At 43.0% G+C, this 16,883-nt stretch overlaps 1 protein-coding gene across 8 annotated transcripts in view; it reads left to right on the forward strand.

Moving 5' to 3' along the window:
* Window positions 1-16,883, forward strand: part of TNFAIP8 (TNF alpha induced protein 8) — a 123,502-nt gene that overhangs the window by 87,458 nt on the left and 19,161 nt on the right. The window contains exon 1 of one of the 8 annotated variants that reach the window (XM_060143469.1): window positions 8,120-8,139. The exons of 6 other annotated variants lie outside the window; for them this stretch is intronic. Coding sequence is in view for 1 of the 2 variants with exons in the window: in XM_060143464.1 (XP_059999447.1) it covers window positions 10,875-10,920 (46 nt within the window). In the remaining variant the exon portion in view is untranslated. Of the gene's footprint in view, window positions 1-8,119; window positions 8,140-10,712; window positions 10,921-16,883 lie in introns of those variants that run through there. One more of the 8 variants, XM_060143464.1, reaches the window with a different exon arrangement.

The raw sequence follows: 16,883 nt of genomic DNA on the forward strand, positions 1-16,883 counted from the left end.
AGAACCCTCCATTTAGCTACCACCACTCAGAAAGGAACAATGCTGTTTAAATAGCTCCAGTTATCTTTATTCTCTATCCTTACTAATCCTGTCCCCTCTCCTTAGCTTTTTTTTTCTCCTTGTGGACTTAATGTGTCCCTTTTAGTATGAGATCACCACAAACTCTTCACAATGTCTGCATTACAAGAAAACTGCCATTGGATGCTTCATGCCTGATTTGCTGTAATGAGAGATACTTTTAAGTCATTATTCTGAACCCCAGTTTGAGACTAGTATACTTTGTTTGGGGTTGAATCTGAAAAAAATATCAAGTCGGATTCAGAAATCCTTGGAGGCCAACATATTTGTGTATGTGAGTGAATGTAGAAACAAATGACTGGGGATATTGTTAAGCCATCATAGCTTAGGACGTACTTGACTCTGTGCCAGGAGTGCTGAACCTCCATCCTCGGTCAATAGCCACCTCCTAAAGAATTGATTTAATTTTGCCTTACAAATGAATAGGTGATTGTGCTTGAGTATTAAACAGAGAAAAAAAACCCAGACCTCACTTTATTAAAACCTGAATGAGTTTAAGATATCCAGACATAATATGAATAGGAAAGCAAGAGAAAGGAAGGAAGAAGCCTACTTTATTAAATTGGGGAAGGCCATTGAAAGAAGGATATCAACAGTTTCCAGTGGATGGAGGCTTCCTGAGGAGATGGGTTGATGGCCATATTTTTGGTATTTAATTGATTCCTGTTGAGTAAATTACTTAATTATAAAGTAGGGAAAATGAATGGCAGTTAAGATCTCAGAAGCTCTTTCTAGTGCCAGGCATCAAGGAATCTGGGGCTCCTCTGTCCTGGTTATTGAAGCTTTGGTACCAGAAAGCAAGGAAGCCATTATTAAGGAGGGGTTGCTTTGGGAGGGTTGAGCTGTGAGTGAGCCCAGGTCCCCTCCTCTCTTGCCCATAATAGCACTTCCTGCCACCACCTCTCTCATGCCTCACCAGGCCTGCTATTTCACAAAGAAAACAGTAGCCATTAGACAACCCCCTCCCAACTTCCTGCTTCCAAACTGACAGACTCACCTTCACCCACACCCACCCTGCCGGTGTCTGTGGAACAGGCGTGGTTCCTGCTGCGGAGGCCACTCCTTCCACCGTGGGCTCCTAACTGCATCAGTTGGCCCCATGTCTTTCCTGGCTCCTTCCCTTCTGTGTATAGATGGGCTCAAGCTCCCTACTTTGGGGTGTTGGCACTTGATGGTCTTTCTTCCCGAAATCCTTCTCCCCACCTGACCCTCTTTTCCTGGTCAGGTCTTTGGAGAGGCTCTTTCTGAACCTGCATCTTAAATTAAGATCCCCGGACTTCCCTGGTGGCGCAGTGGTTGAGAGTTCGCCTGCCGATGCAAGGGACACGGGTTCGTGCCCCGGTCCGGGAAGATCCCACGTGCCGCGGAGCGGCTGAGCCTGTGAGCCATGGCCGCTGAGCCTGCGCGTCCGGAGCCTGTGCTCCGCAATGGGAGAGGCCACAACAGTGAGAGGCCCGCGTATCGCAAAAAAAAAAAAAAAAAAAAAAATTAAGATCCCCTTACTGCCGACTCTCAGGACACCTAATCTTTCCCTCACTGGTACTCACCACGTTGTTTAGCATCTTTCTCTAGACCACAAGCTCTTGAGGGCAAGACCCTGTCTATTTTATTCCCCCCACTATGTCTCCAAGACCTATACAGTGAGAGGTGATCATTCAGTATTTATAAAATAAATGAACGATCTTCATTTTTTAAAGGTAATCCTCAATACTTTGTTAATTTTAGGCACTTATTTCTCCTTTAAAATGAACCTGCTTTTCTTTCTCTTTTTTTTTTTTAACCTTTTGCATGGTTCCTACTTTCTCACTCTTTGTCATCCGTCATCCACTGAAATCTGTCTTTTTCTCCACTACTCCACTGAAGTTGCCCAAATCACCAGTGATTTCTGAGGTGCTGGGTGACCAGTGACCCAGCATTCATATTTTCGTCCTGATCTTGACCTTTTTTTGCAGCATTTGACACTAGAAGACCAGTGTCCCTGCAGTCCTAAACTCCTTCCTTAGTTCCTATGCCTCTACACTCTCCTGATTTCCCTTCCTTTTTCTAGCTGTTTCTTTCTAATCTCCTAGACCTCCAGCCTGGGCTTTTCTAAGAGCCATCTGTACAGCCAGCTGCCTGGTAAACACCATGCTTTTTTTTTTTTAATTGAAGTATAGTTGGTTTACAATGTTGTGTTAGTCTCTGGTGTACAGCAAAGTGATTCAGTATGCATATATATTTCACATTCTTTCCCATTATAGTTTATTGTAAGGTATTGAATATAGCTCCCTGTGCTATACAATAGGACCTTGTTGGTTATCTATTTTATATATAGTAGTTCATCCCAAGCTTCTAATTTAACCCTCCCACCCACTTTCCCCTTTGGTAACCATAAGTTTGTTTTCTATGTCTGTGAGTCCAGGTAAACACCATGCTTTAGTGAATGTCAAATAGGTATCCCATTCAACAGGTCTACACTGAGCCCATCATTTCCTACTCTTCACAGATCTGATCCTCCTTTTGTGTCATCACTGAATATCACTGCACTCTTTTTGGCTTCCAAACTACAAATCTGCAAGTTGTCCTTGACCCTACGCTCTCCTTTATCTTCAGCTTCCACCTGGCACTTCATCCTCCTCATTACCTGTTGAACGCATCTCCTTCTCTTCATCTTCCTGGCCCCTGCCTTGGTTCAAGCCCTCAGCGTTTGTACCCTCCTGATTACAATAACTACTTCTGTCATCAGGGTTCTTGGTTGAAAGGGATGGAAGTTGATTCCTGCTATTATGAGCTGAAGAAGGTATTGAATGTATATCGGATAGCTCACAGATCCACAAAAAGAATTAGCCTCTGAAAAATGCATCAGGAAATGCAGCTAAGCATCTCCTGATTAGGACCTCACCGTGGCCTTGGCCTCCTGTACATTTTTCAGTTCTATCACTGATGGGACTCCAGATGTGACTGAATATTTGGTCATCCTCGACATTTAAAAATCTCAGAAATAAGCCAGCTGATTTGTCAGTGCTAGATTGTGTCCTTGCCCCTTGCTGCCTGTGGGAGAGGGGACTTCTGGTTCCAGCTTTGGGAGTGAGAGGTAGGGGTGTGACTCCTCCAATCACTTGCAAAATGAGCGTTTCTTCAGAAATAGAAAGGGACTTCTGACATGGATCACCAAAACAGCAACAGACATCTACAACACCACTGGACTGGTTCATCCAACCCTGGTGTTGCCCTGTTTATTTACTTCCTTGTTCCCTCAACAAATGTCGTTTCTTTTTTGGGGATCATTCTCTTGCCCCTCCTCAAGTGGGTAATGTCTCACTTACCTAGTGGACCCAGTTTGGAGTAAGTGATCTTTCATGGCATTCCCATAATACCCTGTATTTCCCTCAGTAGTACCCTGTTTTCATGTATTATGGCTGTTAATTTTCTTTTCCTTTGCCTCCACTTCGTTATAAGTTTTTTTGGAAAGCAACATGTGTGCATGTTTTGTTTTGTTTTTGCTTGACCTAGGGCCTCTCTTATATAGTAGGGCCTAATAAAGCATTGTCAAATTAATCAATTTAAAATGAGATTACATGATATGATGAAACTTTTTAGAGCAATGCTGAGAAGTTGTCTAGCCTCACTTTTACAGGAATAGTGCCTTCCAAAACTAGAGGACAAATCTATTTAGTATTTCTTAGAGTCTCCACTAAAGTACTTCTTTTTTTTTTTTTTTTTTGCTGTACGCGGGCCTCTCACTGTTGTGACCTCTCCCGTTGCGGAGCACAGGCTCCGGACGCGCAGGCTCAGCGGCCACGGCTCACGGGCCCAGACGCTCTGTGGCATGTGGGATCCTCCCGGACCGGGGCACGAACCCGTGTCCCCTGCATCGGCAGGCGGACTCTCAACCACTGCGCCACCAGGGAAGCCCTCCACTGAAGTACTTTTAATGGCAGAGGCAAAACAAGCATGTGTCTTTGATCACTGGGGTTGGGACCTAAGGTGGCTTATGAACATCTCAAATTGCCTTGAAGACTGAAGAAACCATTTTGAAACTAAAATGTACTGAGTGCTTCCATGTGCCAGGCACAGTGCTAAGCATCTGTTTATGTATATTATCTCATTTAACACTTGTTTAGTAACCCTTTGTTTGAGTTCCACATAGCAATTAAGAAAACTAAGGTTCAAAGAGGTTAAAAACCGTGCCTGAAACCACAAAATTAGAAAAGGTAGAATCAAGATTTGAATGGAAGTCGACTATCCATAGACGCTGGGCTTTCAACCGTGATGTGGTACTTCCAGGAATGTCCAAAAGCTGCTCTCCCCCATCCTCAAGTAATCTTGGCACTCGGGAGGATGCTCTCTGTGGTCCTGTGTCCACTTGTACCCCATTTTTGAGAAGACAGGAGTGGAGAGACCAGATGTCTTAGAGGAGAAAGAGAAGAGCCCAGGCTTGAGTACATCCTTCTACCCCTGATGCAGGAGATCTAGGAACCCAGCAGGACTGGGTGGGAGGTACCTGGAGCCTACTGCAGCAAGAGGGACCGGAGTACCTGTGGGACAAGAGAGGGACCTCACTTTCTGAGCCAGTGGCCAGCTTGAGAACGGAGAGCTTGGATTCCCCAGGTCACTGATGTGAAGCAAGGTTCAATTACGTGTGTGTTAAGTTATTACAACGGGGTGACTTTGTAGCATCCACTGAATTTCAAGTTTCTTTAAAATCTGCAAGGACTATATACACATGTGAGTGATTCTTAGCACAGTTGTGTTCTACTCACTTAATTCGTCATGCCTCCTGATAATATGTTAATTTGTTGGGCATGTGCACAGGCATTTGCACTCTCAATTGTAGCCCTCCTCAGCTTTAGTATCATTTAACAGGTGCCTAACCTATTCCTCAGTGCTTCCGCAGTGGTTTCTCTGAGCTCCAGGTTGCTCTGAGTCCATCTCGCTAGAGACTGCCAGAGCTGGGGTCCCAGTTCCTGGTGGGTTTTCAAGAATGGATCAATCAGAGCACCAGTCAAGTGACTGAGATCAGTCAAGTGCCAGGACAAGGTATGCCTGAGCTTTGCCCCACCCCCAGCCCATGTGCCTTGCAGAACCTTGCCGGGATCTCATGGTCAGCATTACCCCACCTCCCAGGAATTTTAAATCTTCAAGGAGACAAAAAGTAGAGACTTCCACTACAAAGAAGGGGACCAATACCTGTCAAAGTATTGATCACAGAAAAGTTCAGTTCCATGGTGGTGATTTATTAATATCCTCTTCTATAATCAGAAAGCTCAGTGGTATCGTTTAAGCTGCCCACACCAGGTGGTGTCCTCCCTGTTTTAGATAATCATGTTCATTGCTAAGCATTACCGTACCGGTGTTCTCCCCTTTCCCCTCCCTTCCCTAGCCCTTGCTTTGCACAGGGAATGATGAGTTCAGAGGTGAAGCAGTAGTTTGGCTGTGACAAAATGCACAGCACTTGGTGCAGCTGACCTTGATGTCATTTATAATGTAGAAGGTGCAGCCTGTGCTCTAAAACACTGGACTTTGATGTGATTGTTTCCTTTTATATAGTCATTAGCCTTGGAGCGCAATGTGCTAACAAGGACTAAAAATGGAAAATCCATTTAGAGATCTGTGCCATACTGTCTCCTCTGCAGTGGACATCACTGATAACCTGGTATTGCCTGACACCCCCAGCTCTGTAAGCCTAATTATACCGGGGCCTTTTTCTTCCTCACTTCTGAAATTTTCATCAGACTGAATTTGCTTCACACCTTTCTTGTCCTCACATGAGGATGCCTTGGAACAACCAGGATAACATGGATGATTAAATTCCCTGCTCCTGAGACTTCCCTGGAGGTCCAGTGGTTACAACTCCATGCTAGGGTGGGATAGGGAGGGAGGGTGGGAGGGAGGGAGACGCAAGAGGGAAGAGATATGGGGACATAGGTATATGTATAACTGATTCACTTTGTTATAAAGCAGAAACTAACACACCATTGTAAAGCAATTATACCCCAATAAAGATGTTAAAAAAAAAAGAAAAAAGAAAAAAAAAAGACTCCATGCTTCCACTTCAGGGGGCGTGGGTTTGATCCCTGGTCTGGGAACTAAGATCCCGCACGCTGCTCGGTGCAGCCAAAAGAGAACAATAACAAAAACAAAAACCAAATTCCCTGCTCCTGGTTGCTGATAATCCAGGAAGTAACCAAAAAATGGGTGGGTAAAAGAGAATGCAGTAGGGTGAGAGAAAGTCTCGGGGCCCACTGATTTCATTTCAGCATAATGCAGTGGCTAGATTTGCCACAAACCGTTGGTCAGCATTTCCATCTGTATGAGAAAGATGCTAACAACTTGAGAAACATTTAGATGAACATGGTCGTATACTTCATTCAGTAGATTGTGCCTAAAAAGATAGTATAAGCTGAATTTTTAAAAAAATCAAATCAGTATATATATCTGAAATATTTAAGGAAGATCTACAGTGAGAAGCCTTTTATAATTAAAATGATTCCCCCTACAAATACAAGTAGAATCAACATGATTTTTTTTTTTTTTTTTTTTTTCCGGGTGCACTGCACAGCTTGTGGGATTTTAGTTCCCTGACCAGGGATTGAATCCAGGCCGTCAGCAGTGAGAGGGTGGAGCCCTAACCACTGGACTGCCAGGGGATTCCCCAATCACCATGATTTAGAGTTAAAAGCAACTTTGCAGGTCCATTCGTCTAACCTTTTCATTTAGAAATGAGGAGCTGAGGCCCAGAGAGGTGATGTTTAGGCCCTTTCTACCCACCTTGTGCCTGTTTGGCAAACAAGAAATTTTGCAAGCCTAGGTTTCAGCATCCTGGATTTTTGCATGAGATCTCCTGGAAGCAGGACAATCTAATCTGTTTGTGTGGGTGTCATTCATTACCTTTTGGGGGAATTTATTTCACCTTCTCTTATGTGTACCTCAGGAAAGTAGAAGATGAGGAGGCATTGTGAAATAAAATTTAGCTCTGCAATAGATCCTTTTAGATCCCTGGTTTTGAAGGCGATAGACTGAGTGAGAAGCAATTTAACAGTGAGCTCACTTGTTTTCATTCCTTTGAGAACATCACTTAGGAAAATTAGCTCAGTAGTTGCTTGGGCAGGGGTGCTCTTCCTTGGGGAAAAGGTGTGCATGTATGTGGGTGGGAAGGGAGTGGGCATTAGACACTGGACATGCAGTTGCAGGAGCAGATGGGCGGTCCACAGCCTGGTTTTCCCCGGAGCACTGTGGGCCCGGTGCATGCTGGGAGTCAGAACATGTTCTTTTTTGAGAAGCAGCCCACTGCTCCCCCCACCGCTGATCGAGATACCTGAAAGAGCAATTGCTTAGATCTTTTTTCTTCCAGTTTTGTTAAGATATAATTGACATGCAGCACTGTGTAAATTTAAGGTGTACAGCATAATGATTGGACTTAACATCATGAAATGATTATCACAATAAGTTTAGTGAATATCTGTCATCTCATATAGATACAAATTTAAAGAAACAGGAAAAATTTTTTTTTCCTCGCGATGAGAGCTCTTAGGATTCACTCTCTTAAAAATTTTCGTATATAAGATATAGCAATGTCAATTACATTTATCATGTGTCTTAAATCTTGTTCTAGACCTTGAAGGAGAGTTAGGTGTAGACCTGTAGTGTGTCCTGAGTGACTGACCGCAGAGTGGGCAGTAAATGGCTGAGGGAATGCTACTCCGGGAATCTGTAAGACTGTAAATCCCGTGTTGTTAGGTTGGTACCTACGGTATTTACGGTTTTAAAGATGTATGGGCGTTTGTGTTTGTATACATAGCATCGTCTGTGGACTTACATTGGAATTCAGTCTCCAGCTTCATCGTGAACAAACATTTAATTTTATAGATAACTGGGAGTAAAGTTTCTTCCAAGGAAATGCTGAAGCAAAGAGGCCACTAAGCAGAATGCCCTAAGTGACCATGACAGCTTGAGGCCTGAAGCCTTAAGACCTCATGTCCCCAAGTCAGGGTTGACTGTCAGGAAGAAAATAAGGAATTTATGAACTTTCCTTCCAGTGTGACCTGCCATGTATCTTTGATGCCAGCTCACCTGGCCCAGGTATGTGTTTTCATGTGGCCCCCTCCACTAGGCTGAGGAGCTGGGGGCCAGAGGTGTCCCCAGAAGTACAGGCTGTTCTGCTCACCGTGGACAGTCCTGTTTCCCAGGTACAGCCTCTCTCCCTCAATCACTGCTGCCTTCCCTGGGCTACTCATAGCAGCAAACGTTGACTGAGTTAGTACTTCCTCTGCGGGGCCTGGAGAAGCAGATTGTGTGTATAGAGGGCCCTGCCCTGACAGAACTCCTGGTTCAGGCCATCACACACAGGACGTGTGCATTCATAGGACAAAATACATGATGGGGAGCTTAGGTTGGGTACAGGTCAGAAGATGAGGCAGCAGACCCTTTGAGAATCTAGAGGAGAGAGTGTTCACCAGACATTGTCGTGGGCAGCAGTGCCTTCACAGAGGGGTGAGCTGGGACTTCAGCAAGGCCCTTTAGGGAAGAGCAGAGGAGAGTGAAGGAAGGAGGTTTATGGCAGCATGGAGTGGAGGGTTCATGGGCAGCGTTCGTGGGCTGTATTGCAGTGGTACCTGGCGCCAGCCTAGAAGCCAAGCTGCCCAGAGGGACATTATGGGTAGCAGACAAGGCACTGGGAATCAGGAGACCAGTTGTACTCCTGACTTTGCCCTTGGTTGTCTGTGCAACCTTCAGTCGCTGATTAGTCTTTCAGAACTTCAGTTTCCTCGTTAGAAAAATGAAGGCATTGACATTAGACTAAAGCATGCCTGAGATACCATTTAGGAGGCAAACACAATTATTGTAAAGAACCGGGGGGGGGGGGTTGAGCTGGAATAGGGTAGGTGCAAAGTAGTGTTGTAGGAATACTAAGCTGACAAGAACCCTGGGTTGGTCTGGAGGATCAGCTGAGCCCTGGTAAAGGACCCTGGGCAGAAAAGTATGTGACTCTCCACTCAGAAGAGGAGAATTGATTTCCCTTACGTGATCTCTAAGGGTAAGATTGAAGAGAGAGGTGGGGGCTGGTCTGTGGAGTTAGTCTCTGAGAATACCCACTTTTACAAGGGAAAGAGCTAGATGCATCCAGTAAAGGAAACAGAAATGGAGACACTCAAGAGGTAGGAGGAAACCAAGGAGAGAGCAGGGCTTTAGAAGCCAGGAGGACAAGAGCCCCATGGAGGCAGTGGTCAGCCATGTCTAAGGAGAGGTGCTGTAGAAAATTGCTTTGCTGTCTTCTCCTTGGGCCTCAGCAAAAGCTTTGAGCCTGTGTTTGAAGAGCTCATCTGCTAAGAATACGTCATGAGTGTTCCGTCAATATTTAGTGGACACCCTAGGAAATGAGGGAAGGCATGCGGGGCCCAGGGGATGACTGCCCCACCTGTGAGCAAGCACCCAGTCTCCTGAGGAAGGGAGACTTTGATCACCCTAGGACCTTCCAAGTCCTAGTTGCCAGTAGCTTCCTTCCTGATCTCCACCGCCATCACCTCTGACCTCTCCCTGTGGCATTGCACAAAATCAGCACTGGTGCTTAAGGGTAAGAAGTGAATATAGGTAGGAAATTTAATCCAGCTCTTCATACTGGGAAAAAGTTTTGGCCAGTCTGAGAATTAGGGAATTTTTCTCTCTTCCCTTTCACCTTTACTTCCTCTCTGCCCCATTTTTTTTTTTCCCCCATATGACAGGAATGCATGTTTTGGAAAACCACTGGTGGTTCTGCCAGGGGTACCCTAGATTTGACATATACTCTGAAGCTCTGAGGGTTTTAGTCTTTTACATGTTAAATAGGATTTGAGCCACACTAGTAAGTTGAGCCTTTCTGAGGAATTTTTAATCTCTCCTGAGGTGAGCACCAATGAGATAATGCTATATCAGTGATAAGACAGCTTCACCCAGGAGGTGCTGGATAAATAAGGAGAGTTATAATCACAAAGACAGAACCCACCGTGGCCTACCTACAACATTTACCTGGTTAAGAAGTACTCATTTCCCATTCTGTAAAAAGCAAGCAAGGATGGGCTTGCTCCAAGGAATGTTTTTCTTCTGTAAAGTTATCTGATAACAGTAAACTATTAGTGCACTGACTGTTCTCCTTATTGTAAAGCACTTACAAAACCATTTTCACCTTTGAGGGTTAAAATTAGAATTAAGTCAGTTATGAAACAGCTAGAATGAAAATGCACCCCTCTGCAATATCACAAGTCTAAACGCTGGACTCAGGTTCTTCAGACAAAGGAGATAATTAAAGACGGAGTCTCTCCAGAGTTTCCAAGGAGGTAGAATTCAGGGGCCAGTAGCGCCAACAAAAGGGAAGGAGAAGAACTACTGGGAAACAAGAATAGTGAAGGAAGTCGAGGGAGTGGCCGTTTGGCAGGTTTTGACATTTCAAGGGAACAATGAGGAAGAAATAGTGAGTGAGAGGGACGGGGAGTGGCAGGCAGTGGCAGGCACAGGGTGGGACCCAGACTTGATGCGGAACCTCCTAGGAGAGAGAGGGGAAGGGAGGTGTAAGGAAATAACTTGGAAATGGAAAAAAAAAAAAGATAATTTATGCAACACTAGAGAGGCAAGAGACCACCGTGACTGAGGTGAGAAGTTTTGGCAGTTTATTTTGTTTGCTTGTGCAGTTAACAGGAGGTATGAAGGAGTGCTGGTCTCCAAAGTTAAGATGCAGCTTGGAGCCCGTGAGCATAGTGGCGTTTGGAGGACACACAAGCACTCCAGTTCTTCTCAGGCAGGATTAATGCAGGGGCCCATAAACAAGGACGTGACACTGAGGAATGCTGCTGCTTTTCCAACGGCTAAATCGGGCTGGTCTGAAGCAAGGTCTGTGTTGTGTTGGCTTGGATTCCTAGTGACTTTCTACTGGGTTATAAAAATGATTTCCTCAAAAAGCTTGCCAGTGGCAGATGATGAATTAGAAAAGCAGTAATACCAGCCCGGCGGAGTCCTCTCAAAGCAGTCAGCTGTACCGTACCATCCTTTGGATGGAAGGCCAGTGGGACTTTTAGTGCATGGCTGTTGGAGGAGGAGAGAACCATCGTCACCCTCCCCCAATGACGCTGCGCCTAATTTCTGTGGCTTCACTCATTAGCAAGTCTCACTTGCTAAGTGAGCAAGCTCACTGAAGAATCTCAGGCGGAGGGTTTTTATGGGCAGAGCTGGTGTCCATTATTTGGCTCACACGATCATTTGCTCAGACTTGATGATCAAGGGGATAATCCTGGAAGTGCAGGAGCTGTTACTTGACGTTCTTGTTGTCGCCGTCCATCCCAGCATGCTTTGGGGCTGCTCCTCTGCCAGCGCTTGGGGCGGGGGCGGGGGGTAGGGGAGGTGTTCCTTGTGCTTCTCAGCAGTGGAACTTCAGCTGGCTTGTCTCAGCATGTATAAGGGTTAATCAGGTAAATTATAACTGAAGCCTGACGTAGCCCTCAGGGCTGCTAGGGAAAGGGTCATTCTTACAATCCTTAATTGTATTCCTCTCTTTCTCAAAGATGGGTTTTTAATGTAACATTATGGTGTTTGACCAGTGGATAAAGACCTTCCTGATCTGTATTTCAGTCCTTCGTATTCTTGTTTCTTTAAAATTCTCAGGTGACCCTTCCTTTAAAATATAATTAGATTAAAATTAAACACAAAAAGGAATAAATTGATTCTGTTGTTGTTGCTTAGTTCCTTGAGATCTTCTGTATCTTGGGGCATTTTTGTAAATGAAGATGTGGAATGTCAACTGGACTATTTAACCCAGGGGGGAGTGAGAGAACTGTATATTTGGTAGTAATACTGGAATATCACAGAAACTACCAGAAAATAGTCTCTTAGAGTAACATTGTATGTTCTTTTCTTTCTGTTTTGTTTTCCTGGCACCATCTATCCTTATTCTGTGAAATAGTCAAACCTGTTTTCCTTGTATATCTTTTAAAGCTTCAGTTAGCCAGTTTTTTTTTAATGTTTGATGCTGTTTTCTATTCCATGAATGACTCAATTGACAGAATGTAAGCAGCTACTAAACTTGGCAGTTTGTCGCCATCATCATGCCCCTGGACAGGAAGTGTTCAGTATAGATATGACTAACCAGTTTCCAGGCTTAAAAATAAAGTGGGGGATTTCTGGACAGAATAGATCTTTGTCACTCAGTTCAACATGGCTATAAGTGTGAAGCTCTCAGCAGCCACTTGGCTTTCTCACTTTTACCAGGCCGTCACTTCACCTGACATTTTCTGTTATACAGATTGAAACTTTATGGTGTTGGTGGGTTTTGTTTTTTTTTAATGAAATAAGAGGATATTTGAATAGACGTGAGAATCAGCTCCAGTCAGTATTCTTTCCTTGTTGCCTCCTTTATTTTTAGCTCCTTTTAAATCATCACCCCTCCTGAGGTAGGTAATGGGGAAATAATCTTCACCTGCGTATGTAGCAGCTTAAACTGAAAGCATCAAGGACGTGCCCAGACAACTGTATACTCAAGACTTGTCTTCTTGAATCTAAGGTATACTTGAAGCAGCATTTTTTTCCCCCAAAGTTACTTCCAATCATTCTAGTGATTCTTCGATTTCTTTTGTCAGATAGCAACTTAGGAAGAATCTATACTATTTTGACAGATACCAAAAGGTTTTTTAGCACCTCTCTGCACACGGTTATTGTTTCAGGACTTCAAAGATAACTTCATATTTTATTTTGTCTTGCTGTCTCCCTAAATAACATAACTTTCCCTCTCTTAATACAGTTTTTTCTCTCCTTTCTTTCTAATTCTAAACAGCATTTTTTTTTTCTTTTTGGTCTTAGGGATTTAAGAAGTCTTAATGCCATGTTCTTTGGAAATGCTGAATTAGAGACAACATTTATTAGATGAGAGTCTCTAACAACAACAACAAAAAAGTGTTTCTCTTAACTCTGTGCAGGTGTTTGAGCTTCTATTCGTTTTTCAAATAAGAAACTTGCCAGAGAATGATGATTTAAAATACAAAATACATGCAAAATATTTTTAGTTTGGGTTAGGGTGAGGTCAGTAATGGTTCTTTGGGACAACTCAGCTTTATTTGCCAAATTTAGAAATAAATCATAAATTTATAAAGAGCGGGGTTCTATTTACCATACTTGAGCAGAATGTGGCTGTGACTCTGAAATGATGTTTCTTCTCCTGTGCTCCTCTTTACCGTCTTCTCTGTTTTCGAGTTCCAGGCAGGACAGAGTAGAATAGTCCCTGCTATGCCCTGGATTAGAACTTGATAAAAATCAAGTCTTTTAAAAATATAGGACTCCTGTGCTCCAAATAACCTATACCTGTTCTAGTCAGATGTTTTCAGGGGGAAAAGGGGAACTGTGTATACAAGCCAAACTTTCACTGAATAAAATGATTCCCTGATCTGAAATGTTAATCTTCTCTACCTCTGTCGTGAAGACTACTTCTCTATCTTTGTCGCCTTGTTGTGGCAAGACTCTTCTAGTTTTTGTGATGTTGGGCACAGTGTAGGGAAACGGAAAATACTTGGTAACCAATGAAGTGTGAGGGTAGACATATGGTCCAGAGGGTAAAATATTTTGCAGAATTTAAACCTCTGCTATTTTCGTGAGATTGATGGATTATCCAAACATTGATGATGAGTCATCATCTGGCCTTGCTGTCTGGGTTTTAGGTACAGGAGGGGACTGTGCTCGGTAGGTGGTTATACCATGCATGGTGCTAGCTGTCAGCTGAAACCAAGATGGACATTCAGAATATACTGTGCATGTGAGGGGCATTTAAGAGAAGGCCTGTTAGGACTTTCTTTGTGCTGGTTCCTTGGAAGCCTTCAGGGTGATAATCAGTCTCTTACCTAGTGTTTTGAATCACAGTGGTCATGCCTAGGCTCAGCACAGACCCATGGGTGGGCTTTAACCAGACCAGCACTGTCTAGGCTGCTGGAGTCTGTAACAGGCTAACTTATTACTCTGTTGAAAAGTTGATGGGGACTGGAGAGTTGTCTTTCAAATTTGGGTCAGGTGGGCTTCATGATCAGTGCGCTTCTGGCACGTCTTGTGGGGCAATAGAAAAGGGAGTGTTTTAGGCAACTCTTGTGTTTGATATGCCTCTTTTTTTTCTCACTGGTTTTTTGTAGCTGTTGTTGCCGCAGAAGCATCTCTCTGTTTCAGCTCATTGGAATTGTACATCTGTGGAGTTCTTCTTGCGTTCCAGCCATTGTAGCTTATCACTAGTTAAATCTAGTTTAAAATAAAAAGCAATTTTAGGAGAAAGATTAGAGAAGAAAAAGATGTTAGTTGATTGAGGGACAGAGAAACAGTGGGCAGATCCAGATGTAAAACGCTTTGGGGCTGGGTAAAGCCTTCTAACAACTAAAATCTCAGCTTTCACTTATTTATATCTAGAAGATAAGAAATGGACTTCATCAGAATTTGACAGCAAACGGAAGGCCTCAGCCCTCTTTAACCATGCACATACATGCTCAGAAGTTCTATAAAATAATGGATGATAAAGGCACACTGCTGATCAAAATAATATGAATTGTGCCTGAAAAGAAAATCTTGCCTCTAAGACCAGGAGGGCTCCCAAAGTGGCCACCGCTTGGCCTTGAGCCCAAAGACAAAGGAATAACTGTTACTAAGACCTCTACTGACCCAACACTAGCCTCCAACTAGTGTTCCGGTCATTTTTCAGCTATCCCTCATGATGAAAAAAAATACTGTATTAAAATATTTCAGATTCTTTTTCCTCGATCAGAATGAAGTGAGCTGTAAGTCAGCTCAAGAAAAGATGACCCAACCTCTGACCCCTTGATACTTTATTAGGAGCCATTAAAACTTTGGAGACCTGGGAGATTATTGAGGCCTACATTTGGAACCTAGAATCTTAATCCAAGAGTTCTAAAACATTCTCTTTTTTTTTTTTTGGCCTGTATCTAAGGTTGCTCTATTTTGTGAAAATACCAATTTAATGGAAGAAAAATACTCATAGATGCTAGACACTTGCTATTCAAGAATTCAATTTCTTTTGAGGTTAGCTAGAGTCTCTAAACATTCATTTAAACATGGTTTCTAAGTTTCAGTGGGGGTAGTACGACATATGGTTTTATTTTGTTCTGTAGTATGTAGTGGAAAAAGATTTCATTTTGATTTGTCAACAGGGAAAATATGGCAGAATTCATTTTGGATATTTCCTATAGATCATGCCCTGCATCGGAAAGTGGGTGGAGTTCTGGTATTTGTGTATTTGTATGTTTCAGGGAAATAAAGGTACAGAGAAGCACTTGTCCATTGCCTAAATAAAGACTAACTGTACAGCTGACAGCTTAAAAATACTGTATGAGATGACATTTCATGTCCAACAGTAGCATCTGTTTCCTTCATTCTAAGATCAACAAATGGCATTAAAAATGGATGCTGAAAGGGGCTCCCCTAGTGGCGCAGTGGTTAAGAATCCACCTGCCAATGCAGGGGACACGGGTTTGAACCCTGGTCTGGGAAGATCCCACATGCCGCGGAGCAACTAAGCTCATGCACCACAACTACTGAGCCTGTGCTCTAGAGCCCGCAAGCCACAACTACTGAGCCCGCGTACCACAACTACTGAAGCCCATGTGCCTAGAGCCCACACACTGCAACAAAGAGTAGTCCCCACTCACCGCAACTAGAGGAAGCCCGCGCACAGCAACGAAGACCCAACACAGCCAAAAAAAAAAAAAAAGGATGCTGAAAATGTAAGAGGAAAAGCCATTGTTTCTGGCAAATTTGTTAACTCCCCTCACCATCCTTTTCAAAGCAGGAGTAGACTGAATGACATGAATTGAAAATTAACAGGAGATTAGTTCAAGGGGGAAACTTTTCGGTTAGGATAGATTTAATTTTCAGATTTAGAAACTGACTCAAATCATACATTCTAAAGACTTGATTCATCTTTTTCCTAAGCATGTAATCTTTACAATTTACATTGTCTCACCTTAGAGATAAATTCAACATTATTCTTCTAAGATATCTTCTATTTTTGCAGGACTGAGGGTATTAGAAATCATATGAAAAAGAAAATTTCAAAAAAAGTAGATTGTCTTTCTCCATAGAAACAGTGCTTTAATTGGAGGTTCTATTATTTATCAATATAAAATAACCACTAGATATGATCAGGAATATTTCCCAAGAACAAAGATATGATCATAAAACTTGCTAATCATTTGACTCAGAAAATTTTCTTTCTAGCCTTATAAATGAGCATCATGTGCACCGTGTGTACTGATGTTATAAGGCCTCCAATCTTCTAGAAGATTAATCTGGATACCATAAAAGTACAAATTGAGCATCACAAATTGTCTCTCTCTCTCTCTCTCTCTCTCTCTCTCTCTCTCTCTCTATATATATATATATATATATATATTTAATGTTAGGTTAGTAGACACTGCTTTTATTTGCCTGTGGAAATCTTTGTCCTGTGTCTCTTTATCAAGTTGAGCCAGCTAGTGTGAACCGATTCTTTCTGGGCATGAGTGACACCCGGAGTCATCACAGAAGGTGCTCAACCCCTCTGTCCACCCCAGAAACAAAGCCTAGACACCTACCCCCCTTCCCAGCCTGCTAGGCACACTTCCTTACCTTTAAAACAAAACCTGACCTAAATAGGATAGCTCTTACTTAGCACACCAATAGTAATTGTATTCAGTGCTTTATAAAATCCTTAAATTTAAGAAAGCAAAGGTATGCAGTTATTTATCCCTGTGTCTTTCACCATATTGGGCACTTTATCTATTAGGACATGTTTTAGTTCATTTAGAAACTGGTTTGCAATTTTTTAAAGTCACTTCAAA

This window comes from Lagenorhynchus albirostris, chromosome 3 (assembly GCF_949774975.1).
Source record: "Lagenorhynchus albirostris chromosome 3, mLagAlb1.1, whole genome shotgun sequence".
In the NCBI taxonomy this organism is placed as follows: Eukaryota; Metazoa; Chordata; class Mammalia; order Artiodactyla; family Delphinidae; genus Lagenorhynchus; species Lagenorhynchus albirostris.